This window comes from Stomoxys calcitrans, chromosome 1 (assembly GCF_963082655.1).
Source record: "Stomoxys calcitrans chromosome 1, idStoCalc2.1, whole genome shotgun sequence".
In the NCBI taxonomy this organism is placed as follows: Eukaryota; Metazoa; Arthropoda; class Insecta; order Diptera; family Muscidae; genus Stomoxys; species Stomoxys calcitrans.
In genome coordinates this window covers 242,859,501-242,875,069 of record NC_081552.1, presented here as the reverse complement: position 1 = coordinate 242,875,069, position 15,569 = coordinate 242,859,501, and the positions used below count along the sequence as shown (strand labels likewise).

General features: G+C 38.5%; 1 protein-coding gene across 1 annotated transcript; it reads left to right on the top strand.

Moving 5' to 3' along the window:
• The first annotated feature begins 8,233 nt into the window (after positions 1–8,233).
• Positions 8,234–10,032, top strand: LOC106094013 (fork head domain-containing protein crocodile). The gene has a single exon (XM_013261191.2). The coding sequence runs from the start codon at positions 8,383–8,385 to the stop codon at positions 10,030–10,032; it is 1,650 nt and encodes a 549-aa protein (XP_013116645.1). The 5' UTR covers positions 8,234–8,382.
• The last annotated feature ends 5,537 nt before the right edge of the window (positions 10,033–15,569 follow it).

Below are 15,569 nucleotides of genomic sequence, written 5' to 3'. Positions count from 1 at the left end.
TTCTGGTGCCCATGGCTGCAAAACTGCTTCCAAAATGTATTCCCGATAATAAGTCGCATTTACTTTTACAGCAGGCTCGATGAAAACGATGAAATTGGAGAATGGCTGATATCTTCGTGAGTGCTCTCAGTTAAGTAAACACCATAATTTTGGAAGTTTACGTTTTCCTCAATTGGAAACAATTTTTTGTCAGAGAGCACGATGTTTGGAACTTCAGTTTTTTTGCATAGGTGTAAGGTAGCCTTTTAGAACTTGTAAGGTTTTGCTTTAAGATGGTTTTATACCCACCACCGAGGGATGGGGGTATATTCATTTTGTCATTCCTTTTGCAACACATCAAAATATCCAATACTGACCCTATAACGAATATGTATTCTTGATCAGCGAAAAAATCTAAGACGATCTAGCCTTGTCCGTCCGTCTGTCTGTTGAAATCACGCTACAGTCCTAGAATAGAGATATTGAGCTGAAACTTTGCGCAAATTCTTTTTTTGTCCATAAGCAGGTTAATTTCGAAGATGGCCTATATCGGACTACATCTTGATATAGCCTCCATATAGACCGATCCGCCGATTTAAGGTCTTAGGCCCATAAAAGCCACATTTATTATCCGATTTTGCGGAAATTTGGGACAGTGAGTTGTGCTAGGCTCTTCGACATCATTCTATAATTTAGCTTAGATCGGTCCAGATTTGGGTGTAGCTGCCATATACACCGATCCGCCGATTTGGGGTCTTAATCCCAAAAAGCCACATTTATTATCCGATTTTATTGAAATTTGGGACACTGAGTTGTGTTAGGCCCTTCGACATCTTTCTTCAATTTGGTCCAGATCGGTTCAGATTTGTGTATAGCTGTCATATAGACCGATCTCTTGATTTAGGGTTTTGGGCCCACGAAAGGCGCATTTATTGGCCGATTTTGCCAAACTTTGGGACAGTGAGTTATGTTAAGCCCTTCAACATATTTTTGCAATTTGGTCCAGATCGGTCCAGATTTGGATATAGCTGTCGTATAGATCGATATCTTGACTTTAGGTTTTGGTTTTTCGGCGAAATCGGCCAATTTATTGTCCGATTTCGCCGAAATTTTGGAGAGTGAGTTGTGTTAGGCCCTCAAAATTTTTCTTTAATTTGACTTAGATCGGTCCAGATTTGGATATAGCTGTCGTATAGATCGATATCTTGATTTAAGGTTTTGGACCCATAAAAGGCGCATTTATTGTCCGATTTCGCTGAAATTTGGGACAGTGAGTTGTATTAGGCCCTTCGACAGCCCTCTTCAATTTGGTTCAGATATCTCGATTTAAAGTCTCGGTCCCATAAATAACACTTTCATAATCCGATTTCGTTGAAATTTGACACAGTATATGGTTTAGATCTGTCTATTTTTGGGAATGGCTACCAAAATACCAATATTTGTTCTACAAAATTGTACAATGACTTGTACTTATTAGGCCACTCAATGTCCGTGTCGAATTTGGTCCAAATCGTACCATATTTCAATATAGCTGCTATGGGGGCATAAGTTTTGCATTTTTCACCGGATTATGACGAAAGGTGGTTTACATATATACCCGATGTGGTGGGTATCCAAAGTTCAGCCCCGCCTCTTTCAATGCGTGTTGCATACTTTCACGGGATATTTTTAAATCTTTAGTCATTTAATTGCCACTACGGCATGGATTTCGTTGAATTCAAGACTTCACGCTCCAAACCATTTCAGGCGTTGTTTTAGTTCTTTTTTGTGCCGCCACCATGGTGTTTGGAAACTCTACCAGTATCATTACAAAGATTTATAATGCAATACACAACAATTTTGTTCACATTGAGGTACTTGAGTTTGCCAACAAAAGACTTCTAAGCAATATAATGATCAATAAAACAAATATCATATACACGTAATTTGTAGTTTGACAGATGTACTAGCGTGAATTTGGTAACACGTGTCAGCTACTCTGTTCAAAGATAAGGGACCTATTTGTCATGGCCAAGTTCGAAAGGAGCGTCGAAATGCAATCAAACTTCACAAATGTCGCTAGCATTGTGATATTTCGAAGGAGAAACATCTCAAATTTTTCGCTAAGCTTCGAAATTAAGACGTCAACAGAAAATACCGGGTCTCAATCATAGATATTTTTTTGGAGCAGAATTTTCAAATGCAGTATCATCAATGCGCCTTTTATGAGCTCAAAACCTTAAATCGAGAGATCGGTCTAAATGGCAGCTATATCCAGATCTGAACCGCTCTGGGCCAAATTGAAGAAGGATGTCGAAGGGCCTTACACTGTCCCAATTTTCCTTACACTGTCTCAATTGTCAGCAAAATCGGATAATAAATGTGGCTTTTATGGGCCTAAGACCCTATATCGGCTGATCGGTCTATATGGGGCCTATATCAAGATAATGTCCGATAGAGCCCATTTTCTGACTTAACTTGCTTATGGACAATAACAGAATCTGTGCAAAACTTCAGCTCAATATTTCTATTTTGAAAGACGGTAGGGTGATTTCAACAGACAGACGGATAGACGCACGGACATGGCTAGATCGTCTTAGATTTTAACGCTGATCAAGAATATATATACGTTAAAGGCACAGAAATGGATATTTCGATGTGTTGCAAACGGAATGACAAAATGAATATATACCCATCCTTCGGTAGTGGGTATAAAAATTAATAAATTGATTTATATAGAAGCACAATATCAATGCACAGACTGAATAAAACCAACTTTAATAAAGTCAGTTGGAAGTCGTGGATGAAATTTGCGACCTCTATAGGCGCAATGTATCTTATGGGATAAATTCAGTATCGAATCGCTTATTTTGAAAAATTTTTCACAAATTGAACTATGCCGATAATATCGATAAGAAAAATATCAATCGATATTCTGACAAAAAATTTAATACCGAAAGTATCGATAGTGCCATCGATATTTTGCCAATTTTTGTTCTGATCCGAAGCCTCAACCATATTTTGGATCTGACGGCACGTGTCTGCCCATTATCTCTAATATATGTATATTAAAAATAGGTGTGAAAGGTGAGACTGCGTGGAGGTTGAGATAAAGTAGGAAACAACGCTATTCTGGACATTGGAAGATTATTGTATTACCGGGAAACCGGAAGGTTCATTTTGATTTTAGACTCATGACTTCTTGGGCAGATTCTAAGAAATACGTTTCGTAGATTACGATTTTGACAACGGCATAGTGATTATATTTTTGTCCCTAAAAATATAAAAAAATTGACTTTGCTCGTTTTAAGTACGCAGATTCTTTTTTAAACATAAATTTTTTAAAATTATATTTATAGATTTTTTGTCTTTTTTGATCAAAAGTTTGGTAAAAGTTAATTTTTCGCAAAAAATATTGTTAAATTACTGTTTCATTGGAAAATTGCTCGAAATGTTCTCAAAATGTCAGTTCGTCATTGTTCCTTTACATATGTGATATTTTGTTGGTGGTATGTATGTATGCATCCTTACCACTTCCCTTCTTTGAATATTTATTATTTCCCCTTTATCCAAAACTTAGAAACTTATATAGACCTTAAAAATGAAATACATGTTCTATTCTTATCTAAAAAGATGTCTGTTGTTGTGGTCCAAGAATATAAACCGATTACAAAATATGTATGCAAGGGCTTCCCTTAAATTCCCCGTTGTAATAAAGCCCTTTTTGCATATAAACTAGAAATTAATTAATTCCATTAAAATGCTAAACAACATAAAAACTTTGTATGAAGGCATATTGCGGCAGACAACCACAAACTAACTCTTCCCACCACTTAATACCCATTAAACCTTTATGAGCAGTGCGAGAAGGCAATACAGAGAAATCCAATTGTGGGGGTAAATGCAATGCAGGATACTATCTCTTTCACTCTGCATCAACACATGCTCTGGAGAGATAGCCCCAAAGCCCCCGTGCACTAACTTAGCCAAAGAACAATAAATCCCTACCTATAACTGGCAAAAGTAAGCAAATACTCGAACAACAGGATTCTCACCTACGACCACCCTCGCACAAACACTCACACACACACAACAGTTGGTGATGATGGAGAGTCCCCCTAAGCATTACTGCTTTGCAGTTGTGTGTGCTCTTGTTAAGTATTATTTGCGTATGACCAAAAGAGAGCAATGAGAGTTTTGTTGGACAAACAAAAAAGGGGTAAAGCCATGTAAATATTTTCAAGGGAGAGAGAAATTTGAATAACTAATGCGAGACAGGATTCACAACCATTCATCGGCGGCAAGGCAGCAGCTGGCAGCTGCTTGCTATTGTTTTCGCTATGACCAATGAAAACAAGAGTTGGCCAACTGAGTTTCGTGTGGCTGCCCACAAAGTCAACCAGCGGTGGGTGTACCTGTACCTGTTTTGGGGGGTATATTTTGTGGGGTTTTTGCTTGCAGGTAACTAGAAAATCCTTTTTGAGGAAGCCATTATAGCAAGGGGGCTTACTTTGAAGTGTTGTGTTAAGGTTGGTGCTGGCTTTGTTGCTCGTTGTTGAAGCCATCAAGTAATTTGTTTTTGTTGTTCTCTAAACACATAGGTATATAAAGACATGCACATAACGATGAGCAAGCAACGCCACGCCAACATTAAACAACTCTCTTTTGGCACTGTGTTTGTGTGTGTGCGTATGAAGGAAGCGAACCTGGAAATGAGTTTTTTTAAACCAGCAAAAACAATCACTTTCTTGTCCAACAAGGCAGAAAAACTAAAGCAAACGGAAAACCCGGATACAAAGTTTTAAGGATTAAGGTTTTTACTTTGAGACTTCAAAAATAACAAACCTTAAACGTTAATTAGATTATATAGGTCTAGAATGTTATATGTTATTACGGTGATCGACAAACGGTCTCACTTTGCCAATTTCTCTGGTTTTATATCATAGCAACGAGAAAAAAACGATGGCTTAATATAGAAGAGAGTAACAAAATTTTTTTCTAAAATGGCTTTTTTTTCTGAAAGTCAGATGCACCTTCCCTCAACAATTCAGGTGGATACAATTTGAAATAAAGAGTTTGTAACAATTTCTAAAAAAAAAGGCCTAGGTCAACTTATTTCCTTCTCGTGTAATGAAACTAATACTGTAGGTACCATGTTTTATTTATTTTGGAAGACAAATATAAGATGCACCTTGCCTCCAAATTTCAGAAGCAATTGAATGCTTCTGTAAAACATAAAAAAATAGAGTAAGGTCATTTTTATAGTAAGCCATAGAAATAAAGAAGCCTTGAAAAGCTTTCAATTACGCAAAAAAAATTATTCGAAATTTTCTTTTCTGAAAAACATTTGACTTTGTTTACGATAAAAGTACATGTTCTTTTGCGATAAATTCTTGCAAGAATTTCTGACAAACATTTATCGCTGACAATACTTTTCATTCTTGATATATGGAACATGTTATTCTTACAAGAATTTGTGACAAACCAAACCACTGTGCAATACGCTCAAATACTTACCTTTTCTCTCTAGTAGGAGAGACACAAGGGAATAATTATTGGTGCGGTACACGAGTAATGGCTTGCGGCTATCGAATCATTTTTGCAATTAAAGAGTTTTCGGTTTTACAACAAGAGAAGGCCCTTTACCGTAGACTGCTATAGGGTTAAGGATAAGCAAAGTTAGTAACGTTCAATAATACTACGTTTGTGGCAAACGTTTGATATGTTGAAGCGAAACGTTGTACGGTTACAATAATAGGAAAACTTGGTGATAAAGGTATTTTGTTTGTGGTAAAAATTTCCCAAACGTTTTATTTTTTTGCGTGTACAGAACCGTCGTACTAAGTGTTGCCCCATCTGGCGTGCCTAGTGCTTGCATAATTAGAAATTCTGGCAAGAGGAAAGGATGGTATTTATAGCCTGGTCCATCAAGGCAAGTTATGCGACACCAATGGCCTGCAGACCTATAAGCCTTACGTCCTTCTTACTCCAAATTATGGAACGTATTGTGGGTATGTACTATGATAAAGAGTAGGACATACAGCGAATTGTCAAATATAAACAGCATTCCTATGTCAAGGGAAGGTTGGTGGAGACTGTCCTGCACGAGGCTATGCATAAAATAGAAGAATCTTTTTATGCAAATCTTTGAAGTAAATAAAGTTTTGAAGACCCAAGCAGGGTCCATGCTCCTAAAATTCTTGATACCCTTGCCACCGGATTCATAAAAAAAAGGTATCTAGAATAATATTTATTTTAAAACCCCACTTTAGGGTGTAGTGAAGCACACCTGGTCAGCTAATATTAGAAATTGCTAAATTGCCCATGAACATTCCATTAAAGAACAGGGGCAAACTTCTCACACATCAATTAGTGTTGTCCAAGTTTTTATGACATAGAACCTCACAAATGTCGTCTGCATTAGATGGGGATAGCCTTTGCTGAAAAATTTCTCTGATGTTTTCGCCAGGATGCGAGTCCAGGAGTTCAGCGTCATAGGCGGACATGCTAACCTCTGCGCTACGGTAGCTCCGATGAGACAGCATAGTAACAAATTATGATTGTTTCGACTGATTGTGCTTTAATCATTAAATCGAATCAGCTCGTTTTCAACTCCATTCTATATAAAACAACATTCTTTTTTTTATGGCATTTCCCCCCATTGAAGATGTCATTTTTTAACCTGTTCTAAAAACAATAAACGATGGCTTTACAAGAGAAACCGGTTAAGCAACCAACAAGCCGTGACTGCTTATTTGCTTGGTCGATAGCGCTCATTGCGACCTGAGCCCAGCAGCAACAGAAAAAAATCAACAAAAAAGAGAAACATAACAAGAAAGGCGGGAATTCACAACAAACCATTGAAAAATTAAGTTAACAAAACTCACACACACAAAATACCACACCGCACTGGATGAAGATTCCAGTGCACAAACACACACACACACCTAACAAGAACAACAACAACTACGATCAAATGTATGGTGGGAAACGTTTGAAATCATGAATGGCGGCTTGTACAAGATTTTATGTTTGTGTGTGGCTTGCAAAAACTAACGAATAAGGGAGTATTACAACAAACACAGCACCACCACCACATAAACTATACCAAAAACATCAGCAGTGGCACTGTAAGTAGAGTAACAGTAGCTTTATAATATTGTGTGTTGCTGTAGTTTTCCAAAGGGTATTTGGGGGTATTGTTTGTGTGTTTCTGTCTGTTTTGTGGTGCACTAGAGAAAATATTTTTCCATACCAAACGAAAAACTAATCCCTCACCGTACCAAACGAGAGAGAGCGAGGTTTGGTTATTCTTTCTTCTGCCACTGCTGCTGCTTTGGTGGTGAAATTGTGCTATGAAAACAACAACATTTAACACTGTTATACAAACACCCCTACGCATACAAACACTAACTAACACACTCACACCGGGGCCATATGCAATGGCACACTCACTCGCTCTACTCTACTCCCTACTCTCGTCCAATAAAAGCAAATAATGCTGTGAGTGGCTGGATTGCTGGCTGGCTAGTTGCCTGCCTGCCTGCCTGTATGGCTTACCGTGTTAGCACACCACGCTCACACACATTCCTACATGCGAATACCCACCGACTGGATTGAAAGTGCGGGTGCTATGCCTCTGCCTCTGCTGTAGAGATTTTCATGTATCCGTACTGACTCATAGCAAATGTTGTTTCAGTCACAGATTCATTCTCATTTAGACATTCGGACGTGTAACTAAACCGAACGCAACGCAGCGCATCGTGTTCTCACATCGTAGCCGCATATACAGTCAGCGACACTAAGAAAAAATAACACAAACTATTCCGTACGGCTCGCGGTGCAATAAAAAGTGGTATTTTCTTTCCACACATTTTTCTTCTTTCTGGCTCGCCTACGGCAAAATAAAAACATATCTCGAAGACAAGAATAAAAATAAATAAATAATACGTGTTGTCCCAGACATGTTGATATAATTTGCACAAGAAAAAGAAGCGATAATAAATAAACGAAAAATAGCTCAAAGATAGCAAATTAAAGGAAACCAAAGTGGCAACAAATCGAACATCTGAGAAAAAAAAATTAAAATTAACCAACAAAAAAGTTTTGAAAAGAATTTTAACAATTCAAGTGAAAGACTATATAAAAAAATATTTTCAAGAAATCCGAGCTAGCAGAAGGTGAAAATCTAGAATTGGAAAAAGAAATTTGCCTAAAAAAAATTAAATCAATTAAAAAAACATTTTCTCAAACTACTGGTGCTTACAAATTATAGATGGAAAATATTTAAATGTTATAATGTTGAAAAAAATTTCATAAAAACCCTTTGAACCCATAAAAATTATTTTCCCTTCGAAAACCGATCCAGCTTTTCAATTCAAAACCTTCTAATAGCCAATATACCAGCGCCACATCTTCGCCATCATGCATACCTTGTTTACCGATCAGAATTCCTTTTCGCGACACTATGCACAGACTGCAGGGTATCCCTCATCGGCGGCCGCCGCAGCAACAGCAGCCGCCGGGGCCATGTCTACCGCTTCAGCTGCAGCAGCCGCCCATTATGCCTATGATCAGTACTCACGTTATTCCTATCCTGCCTCAGCCTATGGTCTAGGGGCTCCTCATCAAAATAAGGAAATCGTAAAGCCACCCTACTCCTACATAGCCCTCATAGCAATGGCCATACAGAATTCCGCCGACAAGAAGGTAACCCTCAATGGCATCTATCAATACATCATGGAGAGATTCCCCTACTATCGTGATAATAAACAAGGTTGGCAAAATTCCATACGCCATAATTTGAGCCTGAATGAGTGCTTTGTCAAGGTGGCTCGGGATGATAAGAAACCCGGCAAGGGATCCTATTGGACTTTGGACCCCGATTCTTACAACATGTTTGACAATGGGTCATTTCTACGTCGTCGCAGACGCTTTAAGAAAAAGGATGTCTTGCGAGAGAAGGAGGAGGCCATGAAGCGCCAGGCCATGATGAATGAGAAGTTGGCCGAAATCAAGCCTTTGAAGTTAATGACTGCCAATGGCATTATTGATGCCAAGCACATGGCCCATGCCCATGCTCATGTGGCTCATGCCGCCCACCATGCTCATCATGCGGCCCATCACTTCAAAAAGGAACCTTTAGGCATGGATTTGGGTTGTCTCACCGGCAAAGATAGCATGACGGCCGCTGGTTTAAGCGTTCTCAACTCTTGCCACGACAGTTTGGCACAAATGAATCATTTGACTGCTGCTGGAGCAGTGGATCATCCAGGCTTTACCGTAGACTCGCTAATGAATGTCTATAATCCCCGCCTTCATCACAGCGCCTATCCCTATGCCCACCATGCCTTAAACGATGAGAATCTCAGTGTGGCTGCCTCAACACAAATGCATGCTCATCATGCCGCCGCTGCCCACCATGCCCAGCAGTTGAGGCATCATCATCATGTGCCGCATGGCCATCCCCTTACTCCAGGAGGGGCCAGTCATAATGGGGTGCAATTGGGGGGCATAAGTTCGGGCACAACCACTACTTCATCAGGCAATTCTCCCACCGCTATATCAACACCACATGGACCAGCCCATGGTGGTTGGTACACGCCCGAGACGCCACCTTCAGAGCCCATCAATACCTCTGTAAACAATACACCCTCAAACGGCAACAGCAGTAATAACAACAATCACCTGCATTCCTCGAACAATGGTGGCCACAGTCAAAATAATGGCCATTCTGTGGTGACCAGCAGCCCCAATTCGGTGATCAGTGGTGGCCTGGTACCCGGGCATACTTCTTTGGGTTTTCGCGACATGATTTTTGAGCAAAATCAAGTGTGCCACATGGACACTGGCAGTCCGGCGGGTAGCATACAATCGGCCAGTCCTCCAGCGCCGCCGGTTTCCAGTGCTGTATCATCAAATGCCGCTGCTGCCGCTTTAATCAGTTCACATCACCATCATCATCACCACCATTTAAGTGGGAATTTGGGAAATCTCAGTAATCTAAGCAATCTCTCGCACTACCGATCACATGTGGGTCATTATCAGGATTATGGCATTAAATATGGAGTTTAAGAGTTTGAAATGCTGCAAGCCGTTGCCGCAAGGTGTTCTTGGTTAACCTAGGAGTTGGCTATTATCGAGCCAAATCCATTAGAGATGGATCATTCTGGTCTTATCATTGATGATGAAGGGTTCGATGAGAAATCGCCGGATATGTGCATGGATATGTGTAAGAAATAAACATAAGCTTATCTCAATGGTATTGACAACCATGCCAGGTGAAATTGTTAACGATTGCCAGAGTTCCAATGTAAAAAGTAATGTAAATAGATCAGTGATAACATAACGTTTAAGTGAGAAAGTGAGAATAATGTTTTAAGAGATACTCAGTTACAGACACACACACACGGACACTGTGCTACTTAGCAATATAAGAGAGTTGGGATCTTAAGTTGTGGTGTGGGTTTTAAATCTGATGTTTGGAGAAACCACAAAAGTTTATGCTAATGATAGAAGAGGTGTTGAGGAGTTTTTAGCATTTTTGCAAGTAAATGATAATTTAAAGTATTTAAATATCTTTTTTTTAAATATTTGTTTAAGGTTCCGATTTAAGTTTAAAAAATTAATACGAAAAGTTTAGATTTTCAAACCTAAATTCGGAAAAAAAAAATTAGAAATCTTCAACATATTCTATGAAAATCGGGGGTCAGGTTGTACACATCCCATACAGAGGCCTGGTCATACTCAGACAGCAAATAATTCGCAGCGGTTTAGGGCACTCTACGATATTAAATTTAGCCGCGGGCTTTCAATTTACAATAACACCAAAGTCGAAATTGATTTTTGCCTTTAAACCCAAATTAATATAAAATCACTTTTAAAAGAGGGGAACATATTGACTTATTAAAATATTAGTTTTTTGTAAAAAATGTAAATTTTGGCAATTTCGAAAAAAATTCAAAATTGAATTGAGAAAATTTTGCTATTCTGTATAATCGCCAAAATGTTATAATTTTAACGAAATTCAATTTTTTTGTAAAATTTTAAATTTTTGGCTGATTTTGAAAAAAAACTCAATATGGATTTTGCCAACCTCTAAAACCTTAATGTGAGATAAGTTTCAAAACAAAAAACTTTTTGAAAAAATTAAATTGTGTTAAACTTGAAGTAGCTTTCTTGACTAGCTTGCCTAAGGCCTGGCTTCAAATTCATCAGTCAAAATTAATTGTGGTTTAGTGTTTCCCAAACATCCCATTATGGAACAAATTGGAGGGAAACTAACTTCTCTCAATGTCAATTGGGTGCTGCCCGATTCAAATTTAAGCTCAGTGATAAGGGCAAAATGCAAATTTGCCCATGAACATTCCATTAAGGAACTGGGGCAAACTTCTCACAAATCAATGAGTGCTGTCCGATTCAATTTTAAGCTCAATGATAAGGGACCTCCTTTTTATAGCCGAGTCCGAACGACGTGCCGCAGAGCGACACCTCTTTGGGGAGAAGTTTTTACATGGTAATGTACCTCACAAATGTTGCCAGCATTAGGAGTGGATAACCATCGCTGAAAATCTTTCTGATGTTCCTGCCAGGACTCGAACCCAGGCGTCCGGCGTCATAGACGGACATGCTAACCTTTCACTGAAAAGTGACACCTCTTTGCTGAGAAGTTGTACATGGCTGAAATACTAACAAATGTTGCCAACATTTGGTGCGAGGATGCTGAAAAATGCTGAAAAATGTTTTAAGGTGTTCTCGCCGACGGGATTTGAACCCGGGCGTTTGGATACGATAAGCGGGCATGCTAGCCTATACACCGCGGTGGATCTCAAGTGAGTTTTGTGTACTGACGCCTCTGGACTCAAGGTAAAAGGTCAAATTCGTATCGAGCAGAATTTATTCCTATGAGGGAAGTATATCTTATCTCTTTGCCTTAAAGCGGGCGATTGCTTTATATGAGAGCTATATAAGATTATAGTCCGTTTTAGATCGTACTTAGCATGGTTATTGAAAGTCGCAACAGAACATTCTGTGGAAATTTTCAGCCAAATTTGGCGGGTCTCAAGATCTCAAGTCGGAAGATCGGTTTATATGGGAGCTATGTCAGTTTATTGACGGTTATTGGAAGTCATAACAGAACACCACGAGCAAAATTTCAGCCAAATCGGACAACAAATGCTGCTTTCGGGGGCTCAAGATGTCAAATCGGGTAATCGGTTTATATAGGAGCTATATCAGGGTATATATCGATTTGGACCGTACTTGCCACGAGCGTTGGAAGTCATAAAGGAAGGCCATGTGCAACATTTCAGCCAAGTCGGATAACAATTGCTGCTTCCAGTGACTCAAGATTTCAAATCGGGAGATCGGCTTATATGGGAGCTATATCAGATTATACACCGATTTGGATCGTACGTGGCACGGTTGTTGGAAAAAAAATTTCGTGCAAAATTTCAGCCGAATCGGTTATCAATTGCGACTTCCAGGAGTTCAAGATTGAAAATTGGGAGCTATATCAGGTTATAGACCGATTTAAACCATATTCACCGCGGGTGTTTTAAGTCATAACCGCACACCGTGCCAGATTAAATAACGTTACTGTCTATTTGCTGTACCGTTACTGTCTATTTGCTGTACAACTTAATTTAAGTTGCTAAGCTAATGGCCAAAATTAAATTAATTTGCCACAGAAAGAAAGTCTGTCATTACACAAAAATACATACATTGGGAAAAAGTACGACTAATAGACAGGTTTATCGAGCGTGGTTAATGTGGTAATTGTATCATAACTACTAACGCACGGCCCTTGATGCCATCACACCTAATATGGTTGAAAAGTTGTCTAACCAAAGACGAAACCCGTCCCATAGTGGTTGGTGTGTATTGCTTTCTTTGGCTTTCCTTTTCCATTTGCATCTCCGATCATTGAGCTCGTCTCGAATGAGAAACAAACAAATATTATAAACTTTAATGATCTTCGCCCTAAAGGCAAAAAAAAAACTTGAAAAATGAAATGATTTTCGTAAAAAAATTCTTTGGTATTATTTCAGAAGACCTACAGGGTGGCTGATGAAAGCCGCTACCAAAAAAAAATGTAATAACTTTTTTTCTATTTAATAATAATAATTTAATAATTAATTTAATTAATTAATTAATTAATTTAATTAATAATAATTTAATAATTAATTTAATAATTTAATTTAACATGAATAAATGAAAAATGTATTCCATACACCGAAAAAAAAATGTAGCAATATTCATCATTGTAGCAATATTCATCAGCCACCCTGTATATAACAATTTAAAATTATATAATCACATCTTGTTATCTTAATATTCTTTGTAACTCAAGCCGAACCGCGAACCGCTCTCCGACTCCGGCTTAATTTTACGACTTTGACTCCGACCTGAGGTCGTAGTCGAGGGCTACACTCCGCAGCTCTGGTTCCTAGAGAATTGTTGTTAATCTTTTTTTGTTCTACATATTCTAAATTCAGTTTTGGGGCTACGTTGGGTGTTTAAAGAGAATTTTTCATGAACCATTCTTTGTTGAGTTACAGGTGCTTTATTGGCAAGGTTTCATTTCATGCTCTTGTAATATTTTTGTCGGTTTTCTTCAGTGTCGTATCATTTTGAGATATTTAGTAGCATATTTGTTACATATACTTTTTAGATGACAATAAATATAAGTGAAGCACAATGGTACGTTATTAAAACTATCGAACGAAACATGGCTTTAGGAACAGTTGAACATGTTTGAAGAAAAATCCCAAGTTCATCATTTGGCTTAAGAACGTTTACAATTTCCCACACACATAGTTCACATTGATGATCAAGTTCAAGAATAAGGGCATTGAATAACATCTTATTCCACTCAAAACCAAGAAGCTATACAGAACTTAGTTTTAAGTGACTATTGAAAGTATTGGCACTACGTTCCATACAAATAGACAATATCTTGGTTTTTTTGGGTGTGAAGGTCAAGATCAGCATTACATCCAGCAGCATTACATTCAACAGTCAAGTAGAATTTGTGTTCCTAGAGGCTCAGGTAGTAGGATTTGGAGATGAGTTTAAATCCAACCAGATACATTTTTCCAAGTGTTTTGCATGTTCGGGCACAGATCATTCATTTCATAATATTCATTTTGACATTCCGCTTGCAACACATCGAAATATCAATTTCCGTCCCTATAAAGTATACATATTCTTGATCAGCGTAAAAATCTAAGACGATCTAGACATGTCCGTCCGTCTGTCTGTCCTTCCGTCTGTCTGTTGAAATCACGCTACAGTCTTTAAACATAGAGCTATTGAGCTGAAACTATGCACAAACTTTTTTTTGTCCATAAGCAGGTTAAGTTCGACGATGAGCTATATTGGACTATATCTTCAAATAGCCCCCATATAGACCGATCAGCCGATTTGGGGTCTTAGGCCCATAAAAGCCACATTTATTATCCGATTTGTTGAAATTTGCGAATTTGCGTCCTTCTTCAATTTGGCCCAGATCGGTTCAGATTTGGATATAGCTGCCATATAGACCGATCTCTCGATTAAAGGTATTGCGCGCATTTATTGTCCGATTTTGCCAAAATTTGAGATAGTGAGTTGTGTTGGGCCCTTCGATATTCTTCGTCAATTTGGCTCAGATCGGTCCAGATTTGGATATAGCTGCCATATAGACCGATCTCTCGGTTCAAGATTTCCAATAAAAGGCCCATTTATTGTCCGATTTTGCCAACATTTGGGATAGTGAGTTGTGTTAGGCTCTTTGATATTCTTCGTCAATTTGGCTCAGATTTGGTCTAGATTTGGATATAGCTGCCATATATACCGATCTCTCGATTCAAGATTTTGGGCCAATAAAAGGCCCATTTATTGTCTGATGTCACCGAAATTTGGGACAGTGAGTTGTGTTAGGCCCTTCGACATCCTTTTTGGTCCAGATCGGTCCAGATTCGAATATAGCTGCCATATAGACCTATATCTCGAGTTAAAGTCTTGGCCCCATAAAAGGCGCACTTATAATCCGATTTCACTGAAATTTGGCATAGTGACTTATGTTTGCATTTTTCACCGGATTTTGACGAGAGGTGGTTTACATATATACCCGAGGTGGTGGGTATCCAAAGTTCGGCCCGGCCGAACTTAAAGCCTTTTTTACATGTTTTTTTCTCTTTCAAAACGAGCTTAATGAGCAAAATCCAGAGGTCACACGTGTTTCGTCCTGAGGTATTATTTCTAACACAGTTTCTATTATGTTATAAACTTCTTGCAAATGGAAATTCGCCCATGAACATTCCATTTAGGAACAAGGGAAAACTTCTCACATATCAATGACATATCCTGATATATCCTGTCTATAGCAGAGTCCAAACGACGTGCCCCAGTGTAACACCTCTTTGGGGAGGTGTTTTTACATGGCATAGAACCTCACAAATGGCGCCGCATTAGGAAGTGATAACTACCGCTGAAAATTTTTTCTGATATTCTAGCCAGAATTCGAGCCCAGCGTTCAAACTAAGTTTACATACCAACCGATACAATTTTATAAAATTTCTATCTATAAGAAGATTGGTTTGTGGTTTTATGATTTTTTGTGTAATAAG